At 44.0% G+C, this 26,429-nt stretch overlaps 1 protein-coding gene across 1 annotated transcript in view; it reads left to right on the top strand.

Moving 5' to 3' along the window:
• The window catches only part of stard5 (StAR related lipid transfer domain containing 5), a 47,239-nt gene extending 29,743 nt beyond the window's left edge, over positions 1 to 17,496 (top strand). The window contains exons 5-6 of the mRNA XM_061276218.1: positions 13,851 to 13,944; positions 14,109 to 17,496. Of these exons, the coding sequence (XP_061132202.1) occupies positions 13,851 to 13,944; positions 14,109 to 14,265 (251 nt within the window). The 3' untranslated portion in view covers positions 14,266 to 17,496. The remainder of the gene's footprint in view (positions 1 to 13,850; positions 13,945 to 14,108) is intronic.
• The last annotated feature ends 8,933 nt before the right edge of the window (positions 17,497 to 26,429 follow it).

The following is a 26,429-nucleotide window of genomic DNA, read 5'->3' as shown; positions in this document are numbered from 1 at the left end:
ATGAAATAAAATGATACGATTGACATAAAAACAAGTACAAATCACAAAAATAAAACTCACCATTACGTTGAATTAGTGGGAGCACTGAGTTTGTTTCTCAGAAACGAGACGGTCCTATCTAGACGTAATCGGAGACAATGACACCCGAAGTGGTTAAGGTTTGTCTTTTATTGCAGGATGCTTGGGCTCCATGTGTTGAGACAGTTTTGAATGCTTCATTGCCTGGTTAGTTAGCCTGTCGCCACATATTAGCTTTGCGGGCTCGACTGGGAAACATGTCACGTGACCGGGACAAGTGTCTTGACCTGAATTAATTGATCGTCGATAAAAAAAGAAAAAAAAAATTCTGTGCTGCTTGGCGGCCCGGTACCAAGTGACCCACGGAGCGGTACCGGTCTGCGGCCCGGTGGTTGGGGACCACTGATCTAAAGAAACACGACATTACAGACAGATGACATAAAACAAGATCTTATACACACCAGCTTAACTACGGGAATTAATTAATATAGCCACAGTGTTTGAACACTTAAACAGGGACATAAAGACAGAGAGCATTTCAGTTTAACTCAGGGGTGGGAAAACTACGCGGCCCGCGGGCCACATCCGGCCCACGGGACCGTTTAATCCGGCCCGCCAACCCTGAATAAAGTGTATTATTAAAATAAATTTGGGTCGTTTTGCCTGCAATGAGTGCGTTTCCCCAGTAGATGGGGAACCGCTCGCCTGCGCATTTACTACCGGAAGCCGTGTCAGAAAGCTCGGTGCACACTCACAAGTGCGTGTACGTACTCAGTAGTACGGACATGGCGCACTCGCGCTCTATTTGTATCAGTCCCGAATTTAGAGCGTGGGCTGTGACGACAGCATTCTTGTAATTCGCGCGCTGAGCTTTCAGATACAGTTTTACGCTAAAGCCACCCACAAACCTTCCCCTGGAATCCTTCTATTAAAATGGTCGCCCAAGGAAAAGCAAGGTGGACACAGTGCAGAGTGTTTAAAAAAGAGTGGCCAATTTGGCTCGACGTACGCGACGTGACGTTCAGCCAAATCAACATCAACCCGTCACAGATCGAGGTAAACGGACCAACACCTCGGATCTCTCTTAATTGCCACAATTTTTTTTACTACAGACTATGACGCACTAGCAAAAAAGGGAGACCAACAACACTGTTCCCACTGAAAATGAAAGGGAGGCTCTCAAGTTTGTTGTAAAAAAATGCATTTTGAATATGATTTGTACACATAGCAGGGATTGAAACTAGCGACCATTCTCATTTTCAAACAATGCAGGACGTTCAATGACATTGATGCACCACCTGTTTGCGACTAATCTTAACCTATAGTTCTTAAGGCTTACTTTAAGGAAGTGTTTCCCGTTTCCTCACCACTGTTACCAGGTGTTTGTGAGTTAAAACTCTGCTCTGATTTTCAGATACCCCTCACCGTGTTGCCGTTTTGATTACCGTTTTTTTCCGTGTATAGTGCGCAAAATTTAACTAATTTATTGTCCTAAAATCTGGGGTGCGCATTATACATGGGTACAAAAAAAAATTTTAATTTTTTTTTGTAATTTTTTTTTTTAATTTTTTTTTTTTTTTTTAAGTCCCAATGATCGTCACACACGCACGGAGGCAATGGGTCCCATTTTTATAGTCTTTGGTATGGTCTTAACTAGGCTGGATGTAATTTTTTTTGTTGGCGTTGATTTCTCCGACTGCCCGTAAACGCACCACCGCGCACGGGAAAGAGGCGGCTCTGTATGGGAGAGACGTTGAAGAGGAATAAAAACACCCTTGGAAACCCAAACTTGCCCCTCGTCGTGACTCGGAGCCGCAACAAATGTTTCGGATTTGTGTAGGGTACATTGTGAGACAGCAAACGAGCAGGTGATCGAGCAAGCCTTGTCTGATACGAGAGCATTGCGGTCGCATGGAGCGTGTTTGAAGTGAACAGCAGAGAAGAAAGGAACAAGGCAAAGTGTTGTGAAATAAAATATTACCTGTAATACGGATTTAGGTAGAGAACTGAACTCTCGCTCTTTATATAGCTGACGTGTCTTGCGCATCCGTCTGCGCATCTGTAATGGCGGCCTCCGTATGATATCCGGTTTGCGTGTGTGCGAGAGCGAGAGAGAGAGCGCGCGAGAGAACGCTCAACCGTAGCGCGCCGCCGACCGCCCAACTGCACCGCGCTGGTTGATTATTGTGACAGAGCCGTCGCTGAAATTTAGAAGATATTTTTAAAGTCCTGATGTACTTTCTAAAATTTAAGTGGACCTCAGTGCGCACTGCGCAGGGAGCTTAATTTGGTGCAGCGCGCCGGGCGCTCACTGTCGCATTGCTTAAAGAGCGCCTTTGTGTTTTAGGATGAACAGCAGAGACCAAAGGAACAAGGCAAAGTGTTGTGAAATAAAATATTACCTGTAATACGCATTTTGTTATTTGCTGATTGAAACTGCTAATTAAACTGTGAATTGAAACTAATAGGAAGAAAACAACTCTCGCTCTTTATATAGCTGACGTGTCTTGCGCATCCGTTCTGTGCATTTTATTTCACAACACTTTGCCTTGTTCCTTTCTTCTCTGCTGTTAACTTCAAACACGCTCCATGCGACCGCAATGCTCTCGTATCAGACAAGGCTTGCTCGATCACCTGCTCGTTTGCTGTCTCACAATGTACCCTACACAAATCCGAAACATTTGTTGCGGCTCCGAGTCACGACGAGGGGCAAGTTTTGGTTTCCAAGGGTGTTTTTATTCCTCTTCAACGTCTCTCCCATACAGAGCCGCCTCTTTCCCGTGCGCGGTGGTGCGTTTACGGGCAGTCGGAGAAATCAACGCCAACAAAAAAAATTACATCCAGCCTAGTTAAGACCATACCAAAGACTATAAAAATGGGACCCATTGCCTCCCTGCGTGTGTGACGATCATTGGGACTTAAAAAAAAAAAAAATAAATAAATAAATAAATTAAAAAAAATTTTTTTTAAAAATTCATAAAAATTGGGTGCGTATTATACATGGGTACAAGCTTTTTTCCAGCATCAGCATGCCATTTTTAGGGGTGCGTACTATACATGGGGGCGCACTATACACGGAAAAAAACGGTACTTTATTTAGATGTATGCTTTCACCGATTCTTCAAGATGATAGATTTGGTCTGAATGTTTGCCGTTTGATGTGATCTCATAAAATAAACATATTTCATTAATCTGACCTGCAGGCACTGAAGTGATGGAGACTGTTATTCATAATAACAGTGTCGTATTTTATGAGAATCACTGATAGCAGTTTTTTTGTGATTTTTTTTTTTAATGCTGTTAATAAATGCATTTGTTTTCAAAAAACTTGTTTGGAATATCCATGCTTTACTACTACCTACTAAAGGCCAAAATCTTGTATGCAATGACCTTTACACGTCGCTTATATTACACTATGCCCATCTGCTCCTGGTTCGGCCCTCCGGTCCAAATTTAGAACCCAGTTCGGCCCACGAGTCAAAAAGTTTGACCACCCCTGGTCTAACTGCATGGCCTGTCAACATAGGCAGCCGTGTGATTACGCAATCCTCAGAGGAGGCTAGAGCAAATTGTCTTCGGTTTTAAAATAACTATAAAAATTCATCGATTTTGGTTCAAAATGATACAAAATTATTGAAATTAAAAGGAAAATGACGATAATAAAAACAATTGAATTTGTTTTTCCCCTTTTCATGATGACAGGGGAGGCGTAGCCTCCCTTTCCTCCTCTGACCGCACGTCCCTGTTGTAGCGTTCCCAAAGTACCAGACAAGACGTGGGTTTGGTAACTGTAACAATATGATTGTTTATTTGTGAGCATTGTGTTCCATGGGGACCACTTTAAGTGGGACACGACCCATTAGAAAAATGTGACCGGACTGTAACCTGAAGCATGTTGAAGGGAGCAATAAAGAAAGACGTTTAAGTAAGCAAGAATAACTGCTTTCAACTTTCATTATGTACAGTCGGGAATAGAACATAATGTAACATGCTGGCAGCAGTGTACACGCCAAAATGTGCTGTGCTTTAATTTACCTACCGTAGTTAATGCAACGGAACGTTAGCACTAGCTGGTTAGCTGATGGCAATGGAAGGGCTAAAACCACCAGGAACGTTGGCAGTGGATTCCACCAATTTGGCGAAGTCATGGAGAAGTTGGAAAGAGGAGTTCAAACTTTACATGAACCTTACCATGCCAACGGCGGACGAGACGACTGAAGTGAAGTTGTTCCTCATCGAAGAAATGGGCAGAGAACTGTGGACAACTTTGGCTAGTGCGAGCCCCTCTGCAAGGACCACAGTGAGTTCAATGATGAAACAGTTTGACGAATACTGCAATCCGAAGACAAACGAGACAGTGGAGAGGTACTGATTCTTTACGAGAAATCAAGGATTGGATGAAAATGTGGATAGCTATGTAACGGACTTGAAAGTACTGGCTAGCATCTGCAATTTTGGAGGCATTAGAGACTCTTTGGTAAGGGATCATGTAGTGTGCGGTACAAACAGCTCAACACTGAGGGAGAGATTACTCAGGGAGGAAAAGCTGACGCTGGAGTCATGTCTGAACATTTGCAGATCTACGGAACTATCGAGGGAGGATAGTAAGACGCTTCAAGGACTGACAGTAGAGGAAGTACACGCAGTGAAGCAGACAGATCTGACACAGAGGGAGAACGAGATTCACTGCAGGTTCTGTGGAAAAACACATGACCGTAGCAAGAAAAGGTGCCCGGCTTTTGGGAAAAAGTGTAAGAAGTGTGGGAAGGAAAACCATTTCACAGCTCAGTGCAAATCAAGACTAGAGACCAGTTGGAAAACGAGGAGAGTACATGCCGTTACAGAGGAGACAAGTGACAGTGACTTGTATGAGGATGTCAACTGTATAAGGGAAGAACAGGGAGAGAGCGAAAAGGTGAATCGCTGAAAGACAGCCACAGTCAGGGCCAACAGCTCTTTCCAGGGATGAAGATTGAAGGAAAAGTTTTGATTTCCAGATTGATTGTGGGGCCACTGGTAATATCGTCCCCATTGATCTTTTAAACCCAGACACACAGCTAGAGCACACCAAGAAAGTGCTAGTGATGTACAACAGGACAAAGCTGACTCCACTAGGTACGTGTTGGGTAAAAGTCAGAAATCCCAGAAACAATAAACTACAGATTAGAGTTCCAAGTAGTGCACCAGAACAGCAGAACCCCTTTACTAGGCAGAAAAGCCAGTGAAGCCATGAAACTCATAAAAGTGAAATATGAGCACATTCTGGCTATTGACAGCATAGTGAAGGAGTGACAAATGGCGGTCACATAACCATGAACAAAATAATGGATGAGTTTGAGGATGTGTTCACCGGTGTGGGCTGCATGGAGGGTGAATATAGGATAGAGATAGATGACAGCGTACCGCCAGTGAAACTGCCGAAACGCAGAGTGCCTGTAGCCATGATGACACCTCTGCAAGAGGAACGCAAAGATCTAGAGAGAAGAGGGATAATTGCACCAGTGGAACGCTGCACCGACTGAATCAGTAGCATGGTAGCAGTGAAAAAGCCTACTGGGAAGCTCCGGATCTGTATAGACCCAAAACCTCTGAATAGAGCACTGAAAGAAGTCACTATCCACTCCCAACCATTGATGACATACTGATGTCCAAGGCAAAAGTATTCATAGTCTGTGACGTGATGCAAGGCTTCTGGCATGTGAAACTAGAAGAAAAGTCGAGTTACCTTCCCACATTCGCCACCCCATTTGGCTGCTCCCGATGGCTGAGAATGCCAATGGGAATAAGCCCAGCGCCGAAAGTGTTCCAGAGAAAGCTCATGCAGGCCCTGGAGGGCCTCCCTGGAGTCTACATCATAGCAGATGATGTACTAATCACGGGAAGGAGCAACACAAGAGGAGGCGGAAAAGACCATGACGAGAAGGTCAGACACTTCCTAATCAGGTGCAGAGAGCGCAACATCAAGCTGAATGCAGACCAATTCCATCTTAGCCAAAAAGAGGTACCCTACATAGGTCATCTCCTCACAGCCGAGAGACTGAGGATCGACCCTGAGAAAGTACGGGCAATTACAGACATGCCAAAACCCACTGATGTGAAAGGTGTACAGAGAATAGTAGGGATGGTCAATTATCTCTCTAAATTCTATGATCATCTCTCTGATGACTGTGAGGTTCTGAGACAACTCACACATAAGAAGAACATGTGGGAACGGAAGAGCATTTCACAGACTGAAAACCAAAATTGCCAGAGCACCAGTTCTCCAGTACTACAAGGAAGAGGAATTGACACTCCAGTGTGAAGCTTCAGATACCAGGCTGGGGGCCGCCCTGACACAGAAAGGTAAACCAATTGCATTTGGTAGCAGGGCACTCACATCGACTGAAAAGGGCTATGCTCAAATAGAAAAAGAATGTTTGGCCATAGTGTTTGGAATGGAAAAGTTTCATCAGTATACTTACGGAAGAGAGGTCACAGTACAGAGTGATCACAAACCCTTAGAGAATACACACAGAAAAACACTACTTAGTGCACCAAAAAGACTGCAGAGAATGCTACTCAGACTGCAACAGTATGTCATTATGGTGACATATGTTCCAGGCAGGGATAAGCTGCTTGCAGACGCACTCAGTAGAGCATACTTACCAGAGAACACCAAGGGAGAGTGTGAGACGGACATAGAGACTGTGAACATGGTCAGCTACCTACCCATTTTGGCAGAGAGACTGAGTGCCATCAGGGCTGCAACCAAAGAGGACACAAAACTACAGAGTGTGGCAAACAGAATACTGCAGGGGTGGCCAAAGGGGAAAAAGGACTTACCAAATGACATACGGCACTACCACGACTTCCAAGATGAACTGAGTTCCCAGGATGGCATGGTGTTCCGGGGAGACAGAGCTGTGATACCAGATACTCTCAGGGTGGACATGGGACACAGAATTCACTCCTCACACCTGGGTGTGGAGGGATGTTTGAGGAGAGCGAGAGAGTGTCTGTATTGGCTGGGGATGAACGAGGAGATCAAGACCTTCATCTCCAAATGCGACATCTGCAGGTCGGTGGACACAAAACAACAGAAAGAGACACTACATCCACATGACATGGCCAGCAGACCCTGGGCCAAGGTAGGAGCAGATCTTTTCTCCTCCCACCGCAAAAACTATCTAATAACAGTGGATTATTAATCAAATCTCTGGGAGGTAGATTACTTACCTGACACTAAGAGCAATACCGTTATCAGAAAACTGAAGGCTCACTTTGCTCGACAGGGAATACCTGACACTGTTACCTCAAATAACGGACCCCAATATGCATCCCTGGAGTTCCAGCGCTTTAGCCAGAAGTGGGGCTTTGAACATAGGACATCGTCGCCGGGTTACCCACAGAGCAATGGGAAGGCAGAATCAGCAGTAAAGACCGCCAAGCGACTGATGCTGAAGGCTGCATCAGCAAGACAGGATCCCTACTTAGCCAAGCTGGGTCATCGAAACACACCAAGCCAGGGTCCCAACACAAGCCCAGCACAGAGACTGCTGAGCAGGAGGACCAGGACTCTGCTTCCCATAAAGGGCACACTGCTGGAACCTGAGGTAACACATAACGACCAGGGACCGAAAAACAACAGAGAGACAAGGAAAATGCTACAACCGGACGGCAAAAGACATGGACACTCTTACGAATGGCGACAGTGTAAGAGTACAGCCCTGTGACACACACAGAAACCGGAGACCAGGCAAGGTGGTTCAGCAAGTGAGCCACAGATCGTATGAGGTGGAGTTAGAGTCAGGCGGGGTCCTGAGAAGGAATCGTCGCCACCTCAGGCGCAGTCGCACAGGATGTTCTCCAACACGAGGCTCCCACACAAACACCCACGGAGGGAACCACATCATCGTATACCCCAGCAGGGGAACAAGGGTCACACACCAGATTGGGTCGCCGAGTTATCAGACCCCACTACCTGAAACACAGTATGAATACAGTATGAAAAAAAAATAAGACAAAAGTGTTTTATACGTTGGAAATGTTGTGGTTACACTCCTGAAATGTAATGTGTTTTGAACTTTGAGCCGAGTATTGCTTGTGTTTCTATAGATGTGTTCTTTTCGACCCTGGAGGCGGGGCTCGAAGGCGAGCGTCTGGTGGCCGGGCCTTCGCCCATAGGGCCCAGCCAGGCAAAGCCCGAAAAGGAAATGTGGGTCCCCCTTCCCATGGGCTCACCACCTGTGGGAGGGGCCAAAGGGGTCGGGTGCAGTGCGAGCTGGGCGGCGGCCAAAGGCAGGGACCTTGGCGGTCTGATCCCCGGCTGCAGAAGTTGGCTCTTGAGACATGGAATGTCACCTCTCTGGCTGGAAAGGAGCCCGAGCTGGTGTGCGAGGCAGAAAAGTTCCGACTAGATATAGTCGGACTTGCCTCCACGCACAGTTTGGGTTCCGGTTCAAGCCATCTCGAGAGGGGCTGGACTCTCTTCCACTCTGGAGTTGCCCACGGTGACAGGCGTCGAGCAGGTGTGGGTATACTTATTGCCCCCCGGCTGGGCGCCTGCACATTGGGGTTCACCCCGGTGAACGAGAGGGTAGCCTCCCTCCGCCTTCGGGTGGGGGGACGGGTCCTGACTGTTGTTTGTGTCTATGCACCAAACGGCAGCTCAGGGTACCCACCCTTCTTGGAGTCCCTGGAGGAAGTGCTGGAGAGCGCTCCTTCTGGGGACTCCATCGTTCTATTGGGTGACTTCAATGCTCACGTGGGCAATGACAGTGAGACCTGGAAGGGCGTGATTGGGAGGAACGGCCCCCCCGATCTGAACCCGAGGGGTGTTCTATTGTTGGACTTCTGTGCTCGACACGGATTTTCTATAATGAACACCATGTTCAAACACAAGGGTGTCCATGTGTGCACTTGGCACCAGGACACCCTAGGCCCAGTTCGATGATCGACTTTGTAGTCGTGTCATCGGATATGTGGCCGCATGTTTTGGACACTCGGGCGAAGAGAGGGGCGGAGCTGTCAACTGATCACCACCTGGTGGTGGGTTGGCTCCGACGGTGGGGTAAGATGCCGGTCCGACCTGGCAGACCCAAACACTCTGTGAGGGTCTGCTGGGAACGTCTGGTGGAATCCCCTGTCAGGAAGAGCTTCAACTCCCACCTCCGGCAGAGCTATTCACACGTCCCGGGGGAGGCGGGGGACATTGAGTCCGAGTGGACCTTGTTCCGCGCCTCCATTGTTGAGGCGGCCGACCGGAGCTGTGGCCGTAAGGTCATTGGTGCCTGTCGTGGCGGCAATCCCCGAACCCGCTGGTGGACACCGGCTGTAAGGGATGCCGTCAAGCTGAAGAAGGAGTCCTATCGGGCCGTTTTGGCGTGCGGGACTCCGGAGGCAGCTGACAGGTACCGGATGGCCAAGCGGAACGCGGCTTCGGCGGTTGCTGAGGCAAAAACCCGGACGTGGGAGGAGTTTGGCGAGGCCATGGAGAATGACTTCTGGACGGCTTCGAGGAAATTCTGGTCCACCATCCGGCGTCTCAGCAGGGGGAAGCAGTGCAACGTCAACACTGTTTACAGTGGAGATGGCGTGCTGCTGACCTCGACTCGGGACGTCGTGTGTCGGTGGGGAGAATACTTCGAAGACCTCCTCAATTCCACCGACACGCCTTCCATTGTGGAAGCGGGGCCTGGGGACTCTGAGGCGGACTCTCCAATCTCTGGGGTCGAAGTCACCGAGGTAGTTAAAAAACTCCTCGGTGGCACGGCCCCGGGGGTGGATGAGATCCGCACGGATTTCTTAAGGGCTCTGGATGTTGTGGGGCTAACATGGCTGACACGCCTCTACAACATTGCTTGGACATCGGGGACAGTGCCTCTGGATCGGCAGACTGGGGTGGTGGTTCCCCTCTTTAAGAAGGGGGACCGGAGGGTGTGTTCCAATTACAGGGGAATTACACTCCTCAGCCTCCCTGGTAAGGTCTATTCAGGGGTGCTGGAGAGGAGGGTCCGTCGGGAGGTCGAACCTCGGATTCAGGAGGAACAGTGTGGCCTTCGTCCTGGCCGTGGAACAGTGGACCAGCTCTTCACCCTCAGCAGGATCCTCGAGGGTGCATGGGAGTTCGCCCAACCAGTCCACATGTGTTTTGTGGACTTGGAAAAGGCGTTCGACCGTGTCCCTCGGGAGGTTCTGTGGGGGGTGCTTCGGGAGTACGGGGTACCGAGCCAACTGATAAGGGCGGTTCGGTCCCTGTATCACCGATGCCAGAGTTTGGTCCGCATTTCCGGCAGTAAGTTGGATTCGTTCTCAGTGAGGGTTGGACTCCGCCAAGGCTGCCCTTTGTCACAGATTCGGTTCATAGTTTATATGGACAGAATTTCTAGGCGCAGCCGAGGCGTTGAGGGTGTCCGGTTTGGGGACCTCAGCATCGCGTCTCTGCTTTTTGCAGACGACGTGGTGCTGTTTGCTTCTTCAGGCCGTGATCTCCAGCTCTCACTGGAGCGGTTCGCAGCCGAGTGTGAAGCGGTCGGGATGAGGGTCAGCACCTCCAAATCCGAGTCCATGGTCCTCGATCGGAAAAGGGTGGAATGCCCTCTCTGGATCGGGGATCAGATCCTGCCCCAAGTGGAGGAGTTTAAGTATCTTGGGGTCTTGTTCACGAGTGAGGGGAGGATGGAGCGCGGGATCGACAGGCGGATTGGTGCAGCGTCGGCAGTAATGCGGACTTTGTACCGGTCCGTCGTGGTAAAGAGAGAGCTGACCCAAAAGGCAAAGCTCTCAATTTACCGGTCGATTTACGCTCCTACCCTCACCTATGGTCACGAGCTATGGGTCGTGACCAAAAGAACGAGATCCCGGATACAAGCGGCCGAAATGAGTTTTCTCCGCAGGATGTCCGGGCTCTCCCTTAGAGATAGGGTGAGAAGTTCGGTCATCCGGGAGAGACTCGGAGTAGAGTCGCTGCTGTTCTTTTCGACTTGTTGTTGCACTTAATGCCCTACGTTCAAAGGAAAGGCCTTAACTTGAGAAAAGAAAGATGTAACAATAGGATTTATAGTTTATAATATAGTTAATAATAGTTTATTTGTGAGCATTGTGTTCCATGGGGACCACTTTAAGTGGGACACGGCCCATTAGAAAAATGTGACTGGACTTTAACCTGTAGCATGTTGAGGGAGCAATAAAGAAAGACGTTTTAAGTAATCTTAACTTTAACTGCTTTAAACTTCCATTATGTCGAACGGGATCAGGAACTACTTCAGAAGGGCATGGCTCGAGAGCAATATTTTCTAAATTTCAGCGACGGCTCTATCACAATAATGCGATCAGCGCGGTGCAGTTGCGCGGTCGGCGACGCGCTACGTTTGCGCGTTTGGCGGTGCGCTGCAGTTGCGCGATCGGACAAAAATGCGCATATGAAAAATGCTTAAAGTCTTGGACCGGATTAAAAAAAAAAAAATCCATTATTTGTAATGGAAAAAATAGATTCTGAATTCAACCGATTCGCTTCTCGAACCGCCTTCTGGAACGGATTGTGGTCAAAAACCGAGGCTTGACTGTATTATATTCACCTTGGCAGCCCACCAAGCAAGAATATTTTTTTAACAAAACTGTTGAAATTGAGTGATGAAATGAATGGTTTTGGTGTTGCTATACTGCCAAAATCCAGGGGTTTCCAGGGAGCTTTTCCCCCTGAGGCCCCTCCGGGGTGTTGCCCCTGGACCCCTGTGGCCCCCAATAGGGCCTGCATTCGGCCCCCCAGTGGGGCTACTTTTTAGTGTTTTGTTTCATTCGCCGTTCTCATCCCTGTAGTAAGTAATGTGTTAATGATTAAGTAAAAATGTGTGAATAATTACACAAAAACGCGACTCAATGTCTGAAAAATACGGTAGTAAAATCCAATCCCGTTTCACATGAGTGCATATTGACGGGCTTAAAACGTCGTTATTAGGGATGTTTGATGGCACTTCTTCTCAGACTGATACCAGTATGGGTATTCACTCTTTACTACTTATTGATACCTATACCAAGTACTTATGCCACTAGTACATGTGAAAAATAGAATTTTATTGATCACAATGACAGATCGTTGTGGACAAATACCTTTCTGTCTTACTGACGCAAATTATATACCAATATGTCAAACAGCCAGCTACTGGCAAGAAATCTTACTCGGTGAGATTTTTTTTTTTTTTTTTTGCCTTAGGTTTCAGTTGCTTATATTGGTGTTCCTCATAAGTACCGTATTTTCCGCCCTATAAGGCGCACCGGGGTATAAGGCGCACCTTCAATGAACGGCCCATTTTAAAACTTTGTCCATATATAAGGCGCACCGGCCTATAAGGCGCATAAAATAGAAGCTTTACTGCAACAAACTGAGGTTGACTAGGGTTGCGGTCTGCACCCACTAGCCAATAACCAACGAGCCCTCTGTAAACAATCGCGTCTCTCAAACGAGCTCCTATAAAATGATCAGAACTGACCAAAGTTCGATCTAACGCATTGGTACTACTTACCTACGATTCCCTTCCATATCAATCCGTAGAATTACTCGAAACATGAACAGAGCAGCCTATTTTGACATGAAATAGCCTCGCGCGTATAGCAGCTATCGTTATAGCATTAGCCATCCGCAAAAACCAATGACCCTCAGCTGGCAATCTCCCATGAGCCTCAGCAAAGTGTAAACAAACAATCGCGTCTCTCAAACGAGCTCCTATAAAATGATCAGAACTGACTAAAGTTCGATCTAACGCATTGGTACAACTTACCTATGTTTCCCTTCCGTATCGATCCGTAGATTTACTCGAAACATGAACAGAGCGGCCTATTTTGACATGAAATAGCCTCGCGCGTATAGCAGCTATCATAATAGCATTAGCCATCCGCAATTTCCTATGAGCCTCAGCTCGCAATCTCCCATGAGCGTCAGCAAAGTGTAAACAATCGCGTCTCTCAAACGAGCTCCTATAAAATGATCAGAACTGACTAAAGTTCGATCTAACGCATTGGTACTACTTACCTATGTTTCCCTTCCATATCGATCCGTAGATTTACTCCAAACATTAACAGAGCAGCCTATTTTTACATGAAATAGCCTCGCGCGTATAGCAGCTATCGTTATAGCATTAGCCATCCGCAAAAAAACATGACCCTCAGCTCGCAATCTCCCATGAGCCTCAGCAAAGTGTAAACAATCGCGTCTCTCAAACGATCTCCTATAAAATGATCAGAACTGACTAAAGTTTGATCTAACGCATTGGTACTACTTACCTATGTTTCCCTTCCATATCGATCCGTAGATTTACTCGAAACATTAACGGAGCAGCCTATTTTGAAATGAAATAGCCTCGCGGGTACAACAGCTATTCGGTGACGCCCCCTGACTACAGTTACCGTAATGCTGGGAAGCGATGCGACCTTGTAATTTACTAGTCGTACTAAAACGTACTAAAACATTTTGGCAGAGCACTGTGTACAACCAGTATGGATCAACAAATTCATCACTTGATCCATATATAAGGCGCACCGGGCTATAAGGCGCACTGTTGACTTTTGATAAAAATTTAGGTTTTTAGGTGCGCCTTATAGGGCGGAAAATACGGTACCTGAAGCCTTTAAAGTAAGGCAATAAGTTAGATAAGGCTTGAAACAAGGTATTGTCCCGATATCTGGTATCCTCGTACCTAGTCCCTCGCCCATCCCTCGTAGTAATACAAGTAGTTAATGTTCAAAACATGGCTTACGAGATCCCAGAGCACATGACACTATTGTATTATGTGTGGGAACTGCAGTAAAGTCAAAGTGTGGATTGTATATGCATGTGTGTTTTGTGTCCTACCAAACAGCCACTAACGTGAGTCATCGGGGCTGCCCTGTTCAGTCAGGTTACGTGAGAGGGTTCAATCATCCGTGCGGCTGCATCTGTGTCCCTATGTCAGCGTAAGTGAATTAAGTACATGCTGGCCGGTAGGTAGTTCATCAGCTGTTGCATCTCTGTTTTGCAAAAATTGCGTTTATTTTCATTCAATATGTCAGCTGTCGCTGCTTGCATTTCTCTGTCATGCTCCAATTGCTATCATCTTACGTAGGTTCTCTCTTTGCAGAGAGCCCAACAAAACCCAAGTCCTCACTTTCTTCCAGACGGACCTTGGTGGCTTACTCCCTCGCTCTGTGGTCGACTCCTTTTTCCCTTCCAGCATGACAGAGTTTTACAGCAATCTGACCAAGGCTGTTAAATCACTAAAAACTAAAAACATTTGAATTTTCATCCATTTTGTATATCTCCTGTCACCATTAGGGTGACGGACGGGTGAGCTAGAGGCTATTGGCCACTGTCATGCAAGGCTTGTTTGTACCATTGATTGATAGCCCGTCAATTGCAGGGATCATACTGTACAAAACACGCATTCACACTTACATTCACACCCATGGAAAAATAAGGCTTCTAATATCTAATTGAACTCAAAAAGAATTGGAAGGCATAGGTCAATTTCTTTGCATTCGTTGTATACTAAAGACATTTGGCTCTGGAAATTCAACAATATTATCAATGCCTACTATATAATTGATATGGCAGCCCCTGTAGCAGATGTAAACATAATTCCAAAAACATTCACTTGCGGCTTTCATATAAACCTTTATTTCTATTAACAGTCAATATCTATTTTTAAAATTCTACCAGGGAGACGAGTGCGTTTGAAACAGCCTTGATTTAATTAGTCCTCCAATATGAGTTGAAGCCTTCAAAATCTTCATCCCCGCTGTCCACACATATTTTAGCCACAAATCCCCATCTAATACTTCTCCAGGTTCGAAGTCCTCACTTATTTTGAAATTCCTACATCTACTGTGCTTGAAAAAAATTCCAGGAAATTCTACGAGCAGACGGTGCTGTCACATGTTAATTCTGATGCATTTCATTGGCTATGAGATTGACAATTAGTCAAGGAAAACAAAAACGATGTATTTGCGGATAGAACATAACAGCACTCTAGTGGTTGAAACGTGGTAATGCGCTCCAGGCTTAAACCGGTTAAGCAACACAGAAGAAAATGACTTTATACACAAGGTCAATCAATATAATGCCCGCTAAAGAAAAAATAACTAAAAAATAAAAATTAACGCTCCTCCATTGGGAGCAAATGAACACATAAAATGGCAATGTCATTCATCTTTCATAGACACGCGTTATGGAAAAAGCACACAAAAAACTCTCCAAAGACTAACACTTTCAGCAGGTCTTAAATATCATAACAGCATCCAAGTCTTTATTTCCTTAACAACTTGCTCATTGCACGGGTCACTCTCCCTTCTTGCTCTAACCATAATGCAAAGACACCCACTGCCCACCCCGGATTTGCGCTTACCCCAAGAGTGACTATTTTGGTCTGAAAAAGTCAGAAGTACGCAGTTCGGTGGAAAAGTCTCATATGAAGCCAATATTGGATTATATTCCAAAACACACAAGCATGGTTATTGATTATTGATTGTCATTTATGATATCATCAAATTTTGAACTGGTTAAAAAAAAATTCTGCAATTGCAAACTTGAACAAACCCTGCTGAAAAGTCAAAATACGGTCTCTGCACAAACACTGGCAAGACAATTAACTGGGCTCTCACTTTAACACATTAAATAATTAATTATACTGCCAGTTAACATGCTTAAACATTAACGCAATTACCGTAATTTAGTATAAGTCGCACCAGCCATAAAATGCCCCAAAATGTGAAAAAAACATATATAAGAACAGACATGAACGAGCAACAACAGGCTAAACGATACGGTATGCTAACGTGACAAACACAACTGAGGAGCTGAGAACGGGCCTGATGTAACATTCAGTTACTTAAAAAAAACTATTACATAAATAACACGTTTATAAAACCATCTGTGTCACTCCAATTCATTAAATCCATCGATCGTCCTTTGTCAACAATGCCGTGTGCCGCGCCGCAGTTCAAATTATTCCACAGGGCCATACAACGATATATGAACTATATTTTAAATAACTATCACAGAAACAACAATATTATCAAACCATTTGTGTCACTCCAAATCATTAAATCCATCGATCAAATTTCTCGTCTTTTATCGATCGTCCTTTGTCAACAATGCCATGTGCCGCGCCGCAGTTCAAATTATTCCACAGGCCCATACAACGATATATAAACTATATTTTAAATAACTATCACATAAACAACAATATTATCAAACCATTTGTGTCACTCCAAATCATTAAATCCATCGATCAAATTTCTCGTCCTTTGTCATCCTGGTGACAGAGGAAATGTCCAGAGGATATGGCGCTTTAAAGTGTTAATTTATTTGATTTTTTTCTCTCTATTTTTCATGTTTTGAATATGTTCAAGATAAAGATATTAAAGCATGTGAAGTGATCAACTATACTAAAAATAACATGTGAAGTGGTCAATATACTTGTAAGTGATGTGTTAATGATCAAGTAAAAATTTGTGGAAAAAAACATAAGTCGCTCCTGAGTATAAGTCGACCCCCCCCACCCAAACTATATATAAAAAAAAAAAACGCGACTTATAGTCCGAAAATTACGGTATTAAGTATTGTTTGTCTTAGTTTCTGTCTTTAACTGTCGCCCCCCCCACCCAAACTATGAAAAATACCGTGATTTATAGTCCGAAAATTACGGTAATAATGATCGTCAAGTCAATGTGGAAGCAGTTGTATTTCGGCTCTTTGAACACCCATAGCTCCAGTAGCCCATTACCTCAGTCCTGCATGCCAAATCATAAGCAAATGCATTACTCAACATCTCCCCAATACTCTCATGGTTATTATTTTTTTAACAGCTTACCTTCCAGTTACTCAATGTTCTATTCAGTTCATAGTCTTAATGGACTTCTAAAGATCTGTCTTTTAAAAAAAAAAAACTCCACTCGTTCAGAATCTTTGGCTTTTTCGACTGGATCCATGCCCTTGGCTTTGAAACTATTTTATTTTTTTCAAAGAGACATTGGAGAGGCCAATAAATCCAACTATGTTTTAAATGTATAGTAAGTGTTCTGTGCGTGTTTGCCTGTGATATGTGCATGATTGTCCTGCGATTGCAAATATGATTAGACTTTTGCTGATCTGTGATGTTAAAACTTGTTTTATGGGCATTTGTTTCTGCTAAACACAAAAGCAGACATTGCAAAAAGCCTATTTTGATTATTTCACACCATAGAAATTCTAGTGGTTTCATATAGCCTGTGTGTTACCCTAGTAATCTTGTTTCTATTGTAGTAAGTTAATACCTTTAAGATTGCCTATCAAAAGGGAGTTTTTTTTACCCCTGGTTGCTCAACCTGTAATAAGATAAAAATGTTTACTCTCAAATCGTGGGACTTCTGAGTGATTATAGACTTTTAGAAGTCCATAATATTAGAATAAAGTCCATAATATTTGAATCAGGCTTTCCTGTGCTATGGAAAGACTTTGCAAGAAATAAATACCACAAAATATCCCTGAAATGTACTTTTTAATAATAACTGTGCGTTGCCTGCATAACAGGGGTTTTCAACTGGTTTTGTCCAAGGGACCACCACAATTCGGGGACCACTGCTTTGGCGGAATATTATTTTATTTTGCACTGAAGAAGGATCTATACCTCTAGACCAGGGGTGGGCAAACTACGGCCCGCGGGCCACATCCGGCCCACGGGACCGTTTAATCCGGCCCGCCAACCCTGAACAAATTGTATTATTAAACTTTTTTTTTTTGGTCATTTTGCCTGCAATGACTGCGTTTTCCCAGCAGATGGCGAAGCGCTCGCCTGCGCATTTACTACCGGAAGCCGTGTCAGAAAGCTCGGTGCACACTCACAAGTGCGTGTACGTACTCAGTAGTACGGACTTGGCGCACTCTCGCTCTATTCGTATCAGTCCCGAATTTAGAGCGTGGGCTTTGACGACAACATTCTTATAATTCGCGCGCTGAGCTTTCAGATGCAGTTTTGCGCTAAAGCCACCCACAAACCTTCCCCTGGAATCCTTCCATTAAAATGAGTGGCCCGAAAAAAAGAAGTGAGTGCCGAATGTTAAAAAAGAGTGGACAATTTGGCTCGACGTACGCGACGTGACGTTCAGCCACATCAACATCAACCCGTCACAGATCAAGGTAAACGGACCAACACCTCGGATCTCGCCTAAGAATTGCCACAACAAATTTTACTCCAGACTATGACGCACTAGCAAAAAAGGGAGACCAACAACACTGTTCCCACTGAAAATGAACGGGAGGCTCTCAAGTTTATTGTAAAAAAATGCATTTTCAATATGATTTGTACACATAGCAGGGATTGAAACTAGCGACCATTCTCATTTTCAAACAATGCAGGATGCTCAAGGACATTGATGCACCACCTATTTGCGACTAATCTTAACCTGTAAAGTTCTTAAGGCTTACTTTAAGGAGGTGTTTCCCGTTTCCTCACCTCTGTTACCAGGTGTTTGCGAGTTAAAACTCTGCTCTGATTTTCAGATACCCCTCACCGTGTTGCTGTTTTGATTACTTTATTTGGATGTATGCTTTCACCGATTCTTCAAGATGATATATTTGGTCAGAATGTTTGCCGTTTGATGTGATCTCATAAGATAAACATCTTTCATTAATCTGACCTGCAGGCACTGAAGTGATGGAGATTGTTATTCATAATAACAGTGTCGTATTTTATGAGAATCACTGATAGCAGTTTTTTAGTGAATTATTATTTTTTTAATGCTGTTAATAAATGCATTTGTTTTCAAAAAAATTGTTTGGAATATCCATGCTTTACTACCTACTAAAGGCCAAGATCTTTTATGCAATGACCTTTACAGGTCGCTTATATGACTTCACACAACGCCTACGTCCATCTGCTCCTTGTCCGGCCCTCCGGTCCAAATTTAGAACACAGTTCGGCCCGCGAGTCAAAAAGTTTGCCCACCCCTGCTCTAGACCATAGGTCGGCAACCCATGGCTCTTTCATCCTTCTGTTGTGGCTCCCTGTGAGTTTGGAACATAATGAATATTTTATAAAAATCAAATATTATTTTAGTTTGTTCATTTTAAAATATAATTCTGAATTTGAAGATTATGGTAAACTTGTAACATTAAAATTAAACGTTTTTAATATTTTCACCGCCCAAAATATGCGTCGCATCCGCCGATATGCGACATTCGAATTCCTGGCGTCCCTCACGTCTGGCAGCCGGCGTTTTTCCAGCACACTGTTAGGGTGGTGCTCACTCCAACTTATTTTGCAAGAACCACACAGGAGTCAAGCAAGTCATTTTAAACACCTGCAGGCGGAGAGTCCATTCATAGCTGTGCTTACAGCGATGGTCGAATGGAGGTCTGACTCAGGCCTTTTCAGGTGCATATTTATTGAGAGAAACAGAGTGGGGTTGAAAGTGGGGGTGTGGGAACACACAGGATAGGGTGAAGCCGCTCCCCTGCTGATCAAAGCATAGCAGGGGGGCTTTTACGACTTTCTGTAAACAAAGCAACTTTGATTGCTTCCTCTGCGTCTAGTCAATCAGTTGAAAAGATCTTAGCACTTTGGTCAACTACTTTTGTCTAGACAGGACAAGCTAGTTAAATTGTTACAGGTTACATTCCAACATAATCATACGATGAAGATATTCTGCAAACCCTAACACACACCACCACCGATATTAAGTGAAGTAGTCCTTTTTCTTAACTCAGGAGGACAACTGGCTGCACACTCCAGTACACGCGATGGGACAGAAGAAGACTGCGCATTTTTTTGGTTTGCATTGTTTGTTCAGTGCTGGTGGATAATATTTGGATAAGTTTGGATTTTTATCTCATAAATAAGAGGACAGGTGACTGCAGGCTGTTTCCATTTTTTGTTCAGTGGGTTGGGTAAGTTTGGATTTTTATTTCTTAAATACGAGGACTCAAATAGACACCGGGTATTTGATTTGAAATTAAGCATCAACCAAGTGTAAAATGCTTTTTGTTACATAGAGAAATAAAATTCTGTGTTCACTGCAGCAGTTTGTTGATTTCATTTTATAAATGCAATAGGTTTTTGTACATAGCATAATATATACATGCATAATATAATATAATTCAAGTCAAGTTTATTTGTATACCCCTAAATCACGAGCAGTCTCAAAGGGCTTCACATAGACAGAAATTGACAATTATTCTCAAAGCATCCCCTGATCTTAAGCTCCCAAAAGGGCAAGGAAAAACTTAAAAAACCTTACCGGGGTTTTTATTATATTATATTATATTATATTATATTATACTATATTATATTATATTATATTATATTATATTATATTATATTATATTATATTATATTATATTATATTATATTATATTATATTATATTATATTATATTATATTATATTATATTATATTATTATTATATATAATAATGATATCAAAATGGGTTGTGGCTCCGGGTGCTTTCTTTTCATTGGGGGGCGGTCCCAAATGGCTCTTTGAGTAAAAAAGGTTGCCGACCCCTGCTCTAGACCTATACAGGCTATTTATTTGCATCTGTGTGCCTATTTTGGGAATCTCAGCTACAATTGACATAATTGGATGGGTAAATCATCCAGAAAATTAGCTGGAAAATAAATCAAGTCTAAATTATAGCTCAATTTTAGTTTTAAAAATGTTACAAATATTTTCCATTTCCAATTTCGCGGATCACGTGCAATACCGCCACAGACCACTAGACGGCCGAGGACCACTTGTTGACAATCCCTGCTGTATAACATAATTCATGATTTTAAAACTTTTTTGTCGGTCTTTTCAAAGATTCATTTGTGACGTCTGCTGGCTGTGTAATAAACAGTCAGCAGATGTCTCAAGCAACATGAGATGCTGTGATGCTATGAAGTTTTTGTGCAGGTTCAATTAGCCCTCAAAATACTTTGATGACTTTACAAATATTGCCTAAATGATAATCAGGCATGTTCCTTCATTTTGTTTACACAAGGTTACATTATGTACAATAATCACGTGGCTCTATGTAAGAATACCGTTTTTTTCCGTGTATAGTGCGCAATATTTTACTAATTTATTGTCCTAAAATCTGGGGTGCGTATTATACATGGGTACAAAGAAAAAAAAAATTAAATTTTTTTTTTTTAAATTTTTTTTTCTTTTTTTTTTTTTAAATAAAGTCATGGTACAACAAAACCAACAACAGGACTGACCGACAAAGTCGTGGAACAAAAAGACCATTACCAAAGACAGGAACAGAATGACAGTAACACATGCAATGATCCAACGGTGAGCGAGGGGCAGACAGGACTTAAATACAAAACACGTTACATCGATTGAGGTGACACAGGAAGAGCGGGGTGACACGAACAGAAACTATGGCAACCTAGACACATAGCAAAACTGGGGACGAGACATGACAAATCTCCCCCGAAATAAAACTCACCTTTCTTCTTGTTTGTTGTCAATCGCGCATCGCATTCAGCCATCCTGCCCAACACACTTAGTAAAATTCATAATTGACGACACATCGTTTGATGCGATGGTGCAATCCTCGATGGTGTGTTATTGTCAAATATTGTTTGTTTTTTAATCTCCATCGCGGACCGGACGTCATACGGAGGCCGCCATTACAGATGCGCAGAACGGTTGCGCAAGACACGTCAGCTATATAAAGAGCGAGAGTTCAGTTCTCCACCTATTAGTTTCAATTCACAGTTTAATTAGCAGTTTCAATCAGCAAATAACAAAATGCGTATTACAGGTAATATTTTATTTCACAACACTTTGCCTTGTTCCTTTCGTCTCTGCTGTTCATTTCAAACACGCTCCATACGACCGCAATGCTCTTGTATCAGACGCTCGCTCGATCACCTGCTAGTTTGCCGTCTGTCACAATGTACCCTACACAAATCCGAAACATTTGTTGCGGCTCCGAGTCACGACGAGGGGCAAGTTTTGGTTTCCAAGGGTGTTTTTATTCCTCTTCAACGTCTCTCCCATACAGAGCCGCCGTGTGCGCACGGAGCGCGGTGGTGCGTTTAGGGGCAGTCGGAGAAATCAACGCCAACAAAAAAAATGACATCCAGCCTAGTTAAGACCATACCAAAGACTTTAAAAATGGGACCCATTGCCTCCCTGCGTGTGTGACGATCTTTGGGACTTAAAAAAAAAAAAAAAAAAAAAAAATTAAAATCTTTTTTTAAAAAAATTCATAAAAATTGGGTGCGTATTATACATGGGTACAAGCTTTTTTCCAGCATCAGCATGCCATTGTTAGGGGTGCCGTACTATACATGGAGGCGCACTATACACGGAAAAAAACGGTACTACCTTTTCTGAGTTGAATTGCTTTCGTGTTCTTGCATGAATTTTTTTTTTAATACTGTCATACTTTGTGAATATGTTACTATAGCAGACTCACGGTGGTCCCACATCTAAAATATGTGCAATGTCTATATGTCAATGACATGGCAATTCAGTACTGTGAATGTGTTTATCTGCAAGTAGAAACAATTATATATATTCATATTGAATTTACCTGAGCGTATTGCTACAAAAACATAAGGCCAGCGAATTAAAGCTTTTGTCTCCATCTGATACATCAGGGGCACTAACTCCAGTCCTCCAGGGCACCTATCTAAAACGTCCCGCCCACAACACACCTTATTGAAATGATCAGATTTGTTATCATGTCTATACAGAGCTTGCTTTTGAGCTGATAATTTGAATCAAGTGTGTAGGATGAGGAACATACAGTGCCTTGAAAAAGTCTTCGGCCCCCTTGAACCTTTCAACATTTCGCCACATTTCAGGCTTCAAACATAAAGATGTAAAATTTTAGTTTTTTGTCAAGAATCAACAACAAGTGGGAAACAATCGTGAAGTGGAACGAAATTTATTGGATAATTTAAAGTTTTTTAACAAATAAAGAACTGAAAAGTGGGGCGTGCAATATTATTCGTCCCCTTTGCTTTCAGTGCAGCAAACTCACTCCAGAAGTTCAGTGAGGATCTTTGAATGATCCAATGTTGTCCTAAATGACTGATGATGATAAATAGAATGCACCTGTGTGTAATCAAGTCTCCGTATAAATGCACCTGCTCTTTGATAGTCTCAGGATTCTATTTAAAGCGCAGAGAGAACCATGAAGACAAAGGAACACACCAGGCAGGTCCGAGATACTGTTGTGGAGAAGTTTAAAGACGGATTTGGACACAAAAAGATTTCCCAAGCTTTAAACATCTCAAGGAGCACTGTGCAAGCAATTATATTGAAATAGAAGGTGTATCAGACCACTGCAAATCTACCAAGACCCACCGTCCCTCCAAACTTTCCTCTCAAACAAGGAGAAGACTGATCAGAGATGCAGCCAAGAGGCCCATGATCACTCTGGATGAACTGCAGATAACTACAGCTGAGGTGGGAGAGTCTGTCCATAGGACAACAATCAGTCGTGCACTGCACAAATCTGGCCTTTATGGAAGAGTGGCAAGAAGAAAGCCATTTCTCAAAGATATCCATAAAAAGTCTTGTTTAAAGTTTGCCACAAGCCACCTGGGAGACACACCAAACATGTGGAAGAAGGTGCTCTGGTCAGATGAAACCAAAATCGAACTTTTTGGCCACAATGCAAAACGATATGTTTGGCGTGAAAGCAACACAGCTCATGACTCTGAACACACCATCCCCAATGTCAAACATGGTGATGGCAGCATCATGGTTTGGGCCTGCTTTTCTTCAGCAGGGACAGGGAAGATGGCTAAAATTGATGGGAAGATGGATGGAGCCAAATACAGGACCATTCTGGAAGAAAACCTGTTGGAGTCTGCAAAAGACCTGAGACTGGGACGGAGATTTATCTTCCAACAGGACAATGATCCAAAACATAAAGCCAAATCTACAATGGAATGGTTCACAAATAGACGTATCCAGGTGTTAGAATGGCCAAGTCAAAGTCCAGACCTGAATCCAATCGAGAATCTGTGGAAAGAGCTGAAGACTGCTGTTCACAAACGCTCTCCATCCAACCTCACTGAGCTCGAGCTGTTTTGCAAGGAAGAATGGGCAAGAATTCCAGTCTCTCGATGTCCAAAACTGATAGAGACATACCCCAAGCGACTTGCAGCTGTAATTGCAGCAAAAGGTGGCGCTACAAAGTATTAGCGCAAGGAGCCCGAATAATTTTGCACGCCCCACTTTTCAGTTTTTTATTCGTTAAAAAAGTTTAAATTATCCAATCAATTTTGTTCTACTTCACGATTGTGTCCCACTTGTTGTTGATTCTTGAAAAAAATTTTAAACTTTTATATCTTTGTTTGAAGCCTGAAATGTCGCAAAATGTTGAAAGGTTCAAGGGGGGCCGAATACTTTCGCAAGGCACTGTATACACAGTATTACACACACACACACAATACACACGCACTATATATATATATATATATATATATATATATATATATATATATATATATATATATACATATATATATATATATATATACATATATGTATATATGTATATATATATATATGTATATATGTATATATATATATATATGTTTATAAAAAAATGGGGCCACCATCAGTCACCTCCTATACATGGATGACATAAAGTTGTATGCCAAGAGCGAGCAAGACATCGATTCACTGATCCACACAACCAGGATCTACAGCACAGACATTGGAATGTCATTCGGACTAGAGAAGTGCGGTCACATGGTGACAAAGAGAGGGAAGGTAGTCCATACAGATGGGGTCTCACTCCCAGAAGGAACAATAACAGACATTGAGGACAGCTACAAGTACCTCGGTATCCAACAAGCAAATGGCAACCTCGATGAAGCCACAAGGAGAGGAGCCACAGCCAAATACCTACAACGAGTAAGGCAAGTCCTCAGAAGTCAGCTAAATGGCAAGAACAAGATCCGGGCAATAAACAGCTACGCCCTGCCAGTCATCAGATACCCTGCAGGAATAATAAGATGGCCAAAGGAAGAGACTCAGACCACAGATGTCAAGACACGGAAGCTCCTAACCATGCACGGAGGGTTCCACCCTAAGTCCAGCACCCTGAGACTGTACACTAGCCGCAAAGAAGGAGGCTGAGGACTACATATATACATATATATATATATAAAAAAAAAAAAATCCCCTCTCACCCTCCGCGGGTGGTCTCCCACTCCAAGCTCGGGTCCTCTACCAGAGGCCTGGGAGCTTGAGGGTTCTGCGCAGTATTTTGGCTGTTCCTAGCACTGCACTCTTCTGGACTGAGATGTCTGATGTTGTTCCTGGAATCTGCTGTAGCCACTCCTCCAGTTTGGGGGTCACTGCCCCAAGTGCCCCAATGACCACGGGCACCACCGAGGCCTTCACTTTCCAGGCCTTCTCAAGCTCTTCTTTGAGGCCCTGGTATTTCTCTAGCTTCTCAAGTTCTTTTTTCCTGATGTTGCCATCGCTTGGTATTGCTACATCCACTACCACGGCCTTCTTCTGTTGTTTATCCACCACCACAATGTCCGGTTGGTTCGCCATCACCTTCTTGTCAGTCTGGATCTGGAAGTCCCACAGGATCTTGGCTCGCCCATTCTCTGTCACCTTAGGGGGTGCTTCCCACTTTGAACTTGGGGCTTCCAGTCCATACTCTGCACAGATGTTCCTGTACACTATGCCAGCCACTTGGTTATGACGTTCCATGTATGCTTTCCCTGCTAGCATCTTACACCCTGCTGTTATGTGCTGGACTGTCTCAGGGGCCTCTTTGCACAGCCTGCACCTTGGGTCTTGTCTGGTGTGGTAGATCTTGACCTCTATTGCTCTGGTGTTCAGAGCCTGTTCCTGTGCAGCCATGATGAGTGCCTCTGTGCTGTCCTTCAGTCCAGCTTTTTCCAGCCATTGGTAGGATTTCTTGATGTCAGCCACTTCACTTATCTGTCGATGGTACATCCCATGTAGGGGTTTGTCCTCCCATGATGGTGTCTCTAGCCACTCCTCCTCTGTTTGCCATTGTCTGAGACATTCACTGAGCACGACATCCGTTCGGGCCTTTTCCTTGATGTACTCATGGATCTTGGCTGTTTCATCCCGAACAGTGGCTCTCACACTCAGTAGTCCTCGGCCTCCTTCTTTGCGGCTAGTGTACAGTCTCAGGGTGCTGGACTTAGGGTGGAACCCTCCGTGCATGGTTAGGAGCTTCCGTGTCTTGACATCTGTGGTCTGAGTCTCTTCCTTTGGCCTTCTGGGAGTGAGACCCCATCTGTATGGACTACCTTCCCTCTCTTTGTCACCATGCGACCGCACTTCTCTAGTCCGAATGACATTCCAATGTCTGTGCTGTAGATCCTGGTTGTGTGGATCAGTGAATCGATGTCTCGCTCGCTCTTGGCATACAACTTTATGTCATCCATGTATAGGAGGTGACTGATGGTGGCCCCATTT

The sequence above is a fragment of the Syngnathus typhle genome, linkage group LG4, assembly GCF_033458585.1.
Source record: "Syngnathus typhle isolate RoL2023-S1 ecotype Sweden linkage group LG4, RoL_Styp_1.0, whole genome shotgun sequence".
Classification (NCBI taxonomy): Eukaryota; Metazoa; Chordata; class Actinopteri; order Syngnathiformes; family Syngnathidae; genus Syngnathus; species Syngnathus typhle.
The sequence above is the reverse complement of the archived record's forward strand: the minus strand, read 5'-3'. Positions and strand labels throughout refer to the sequence as shown.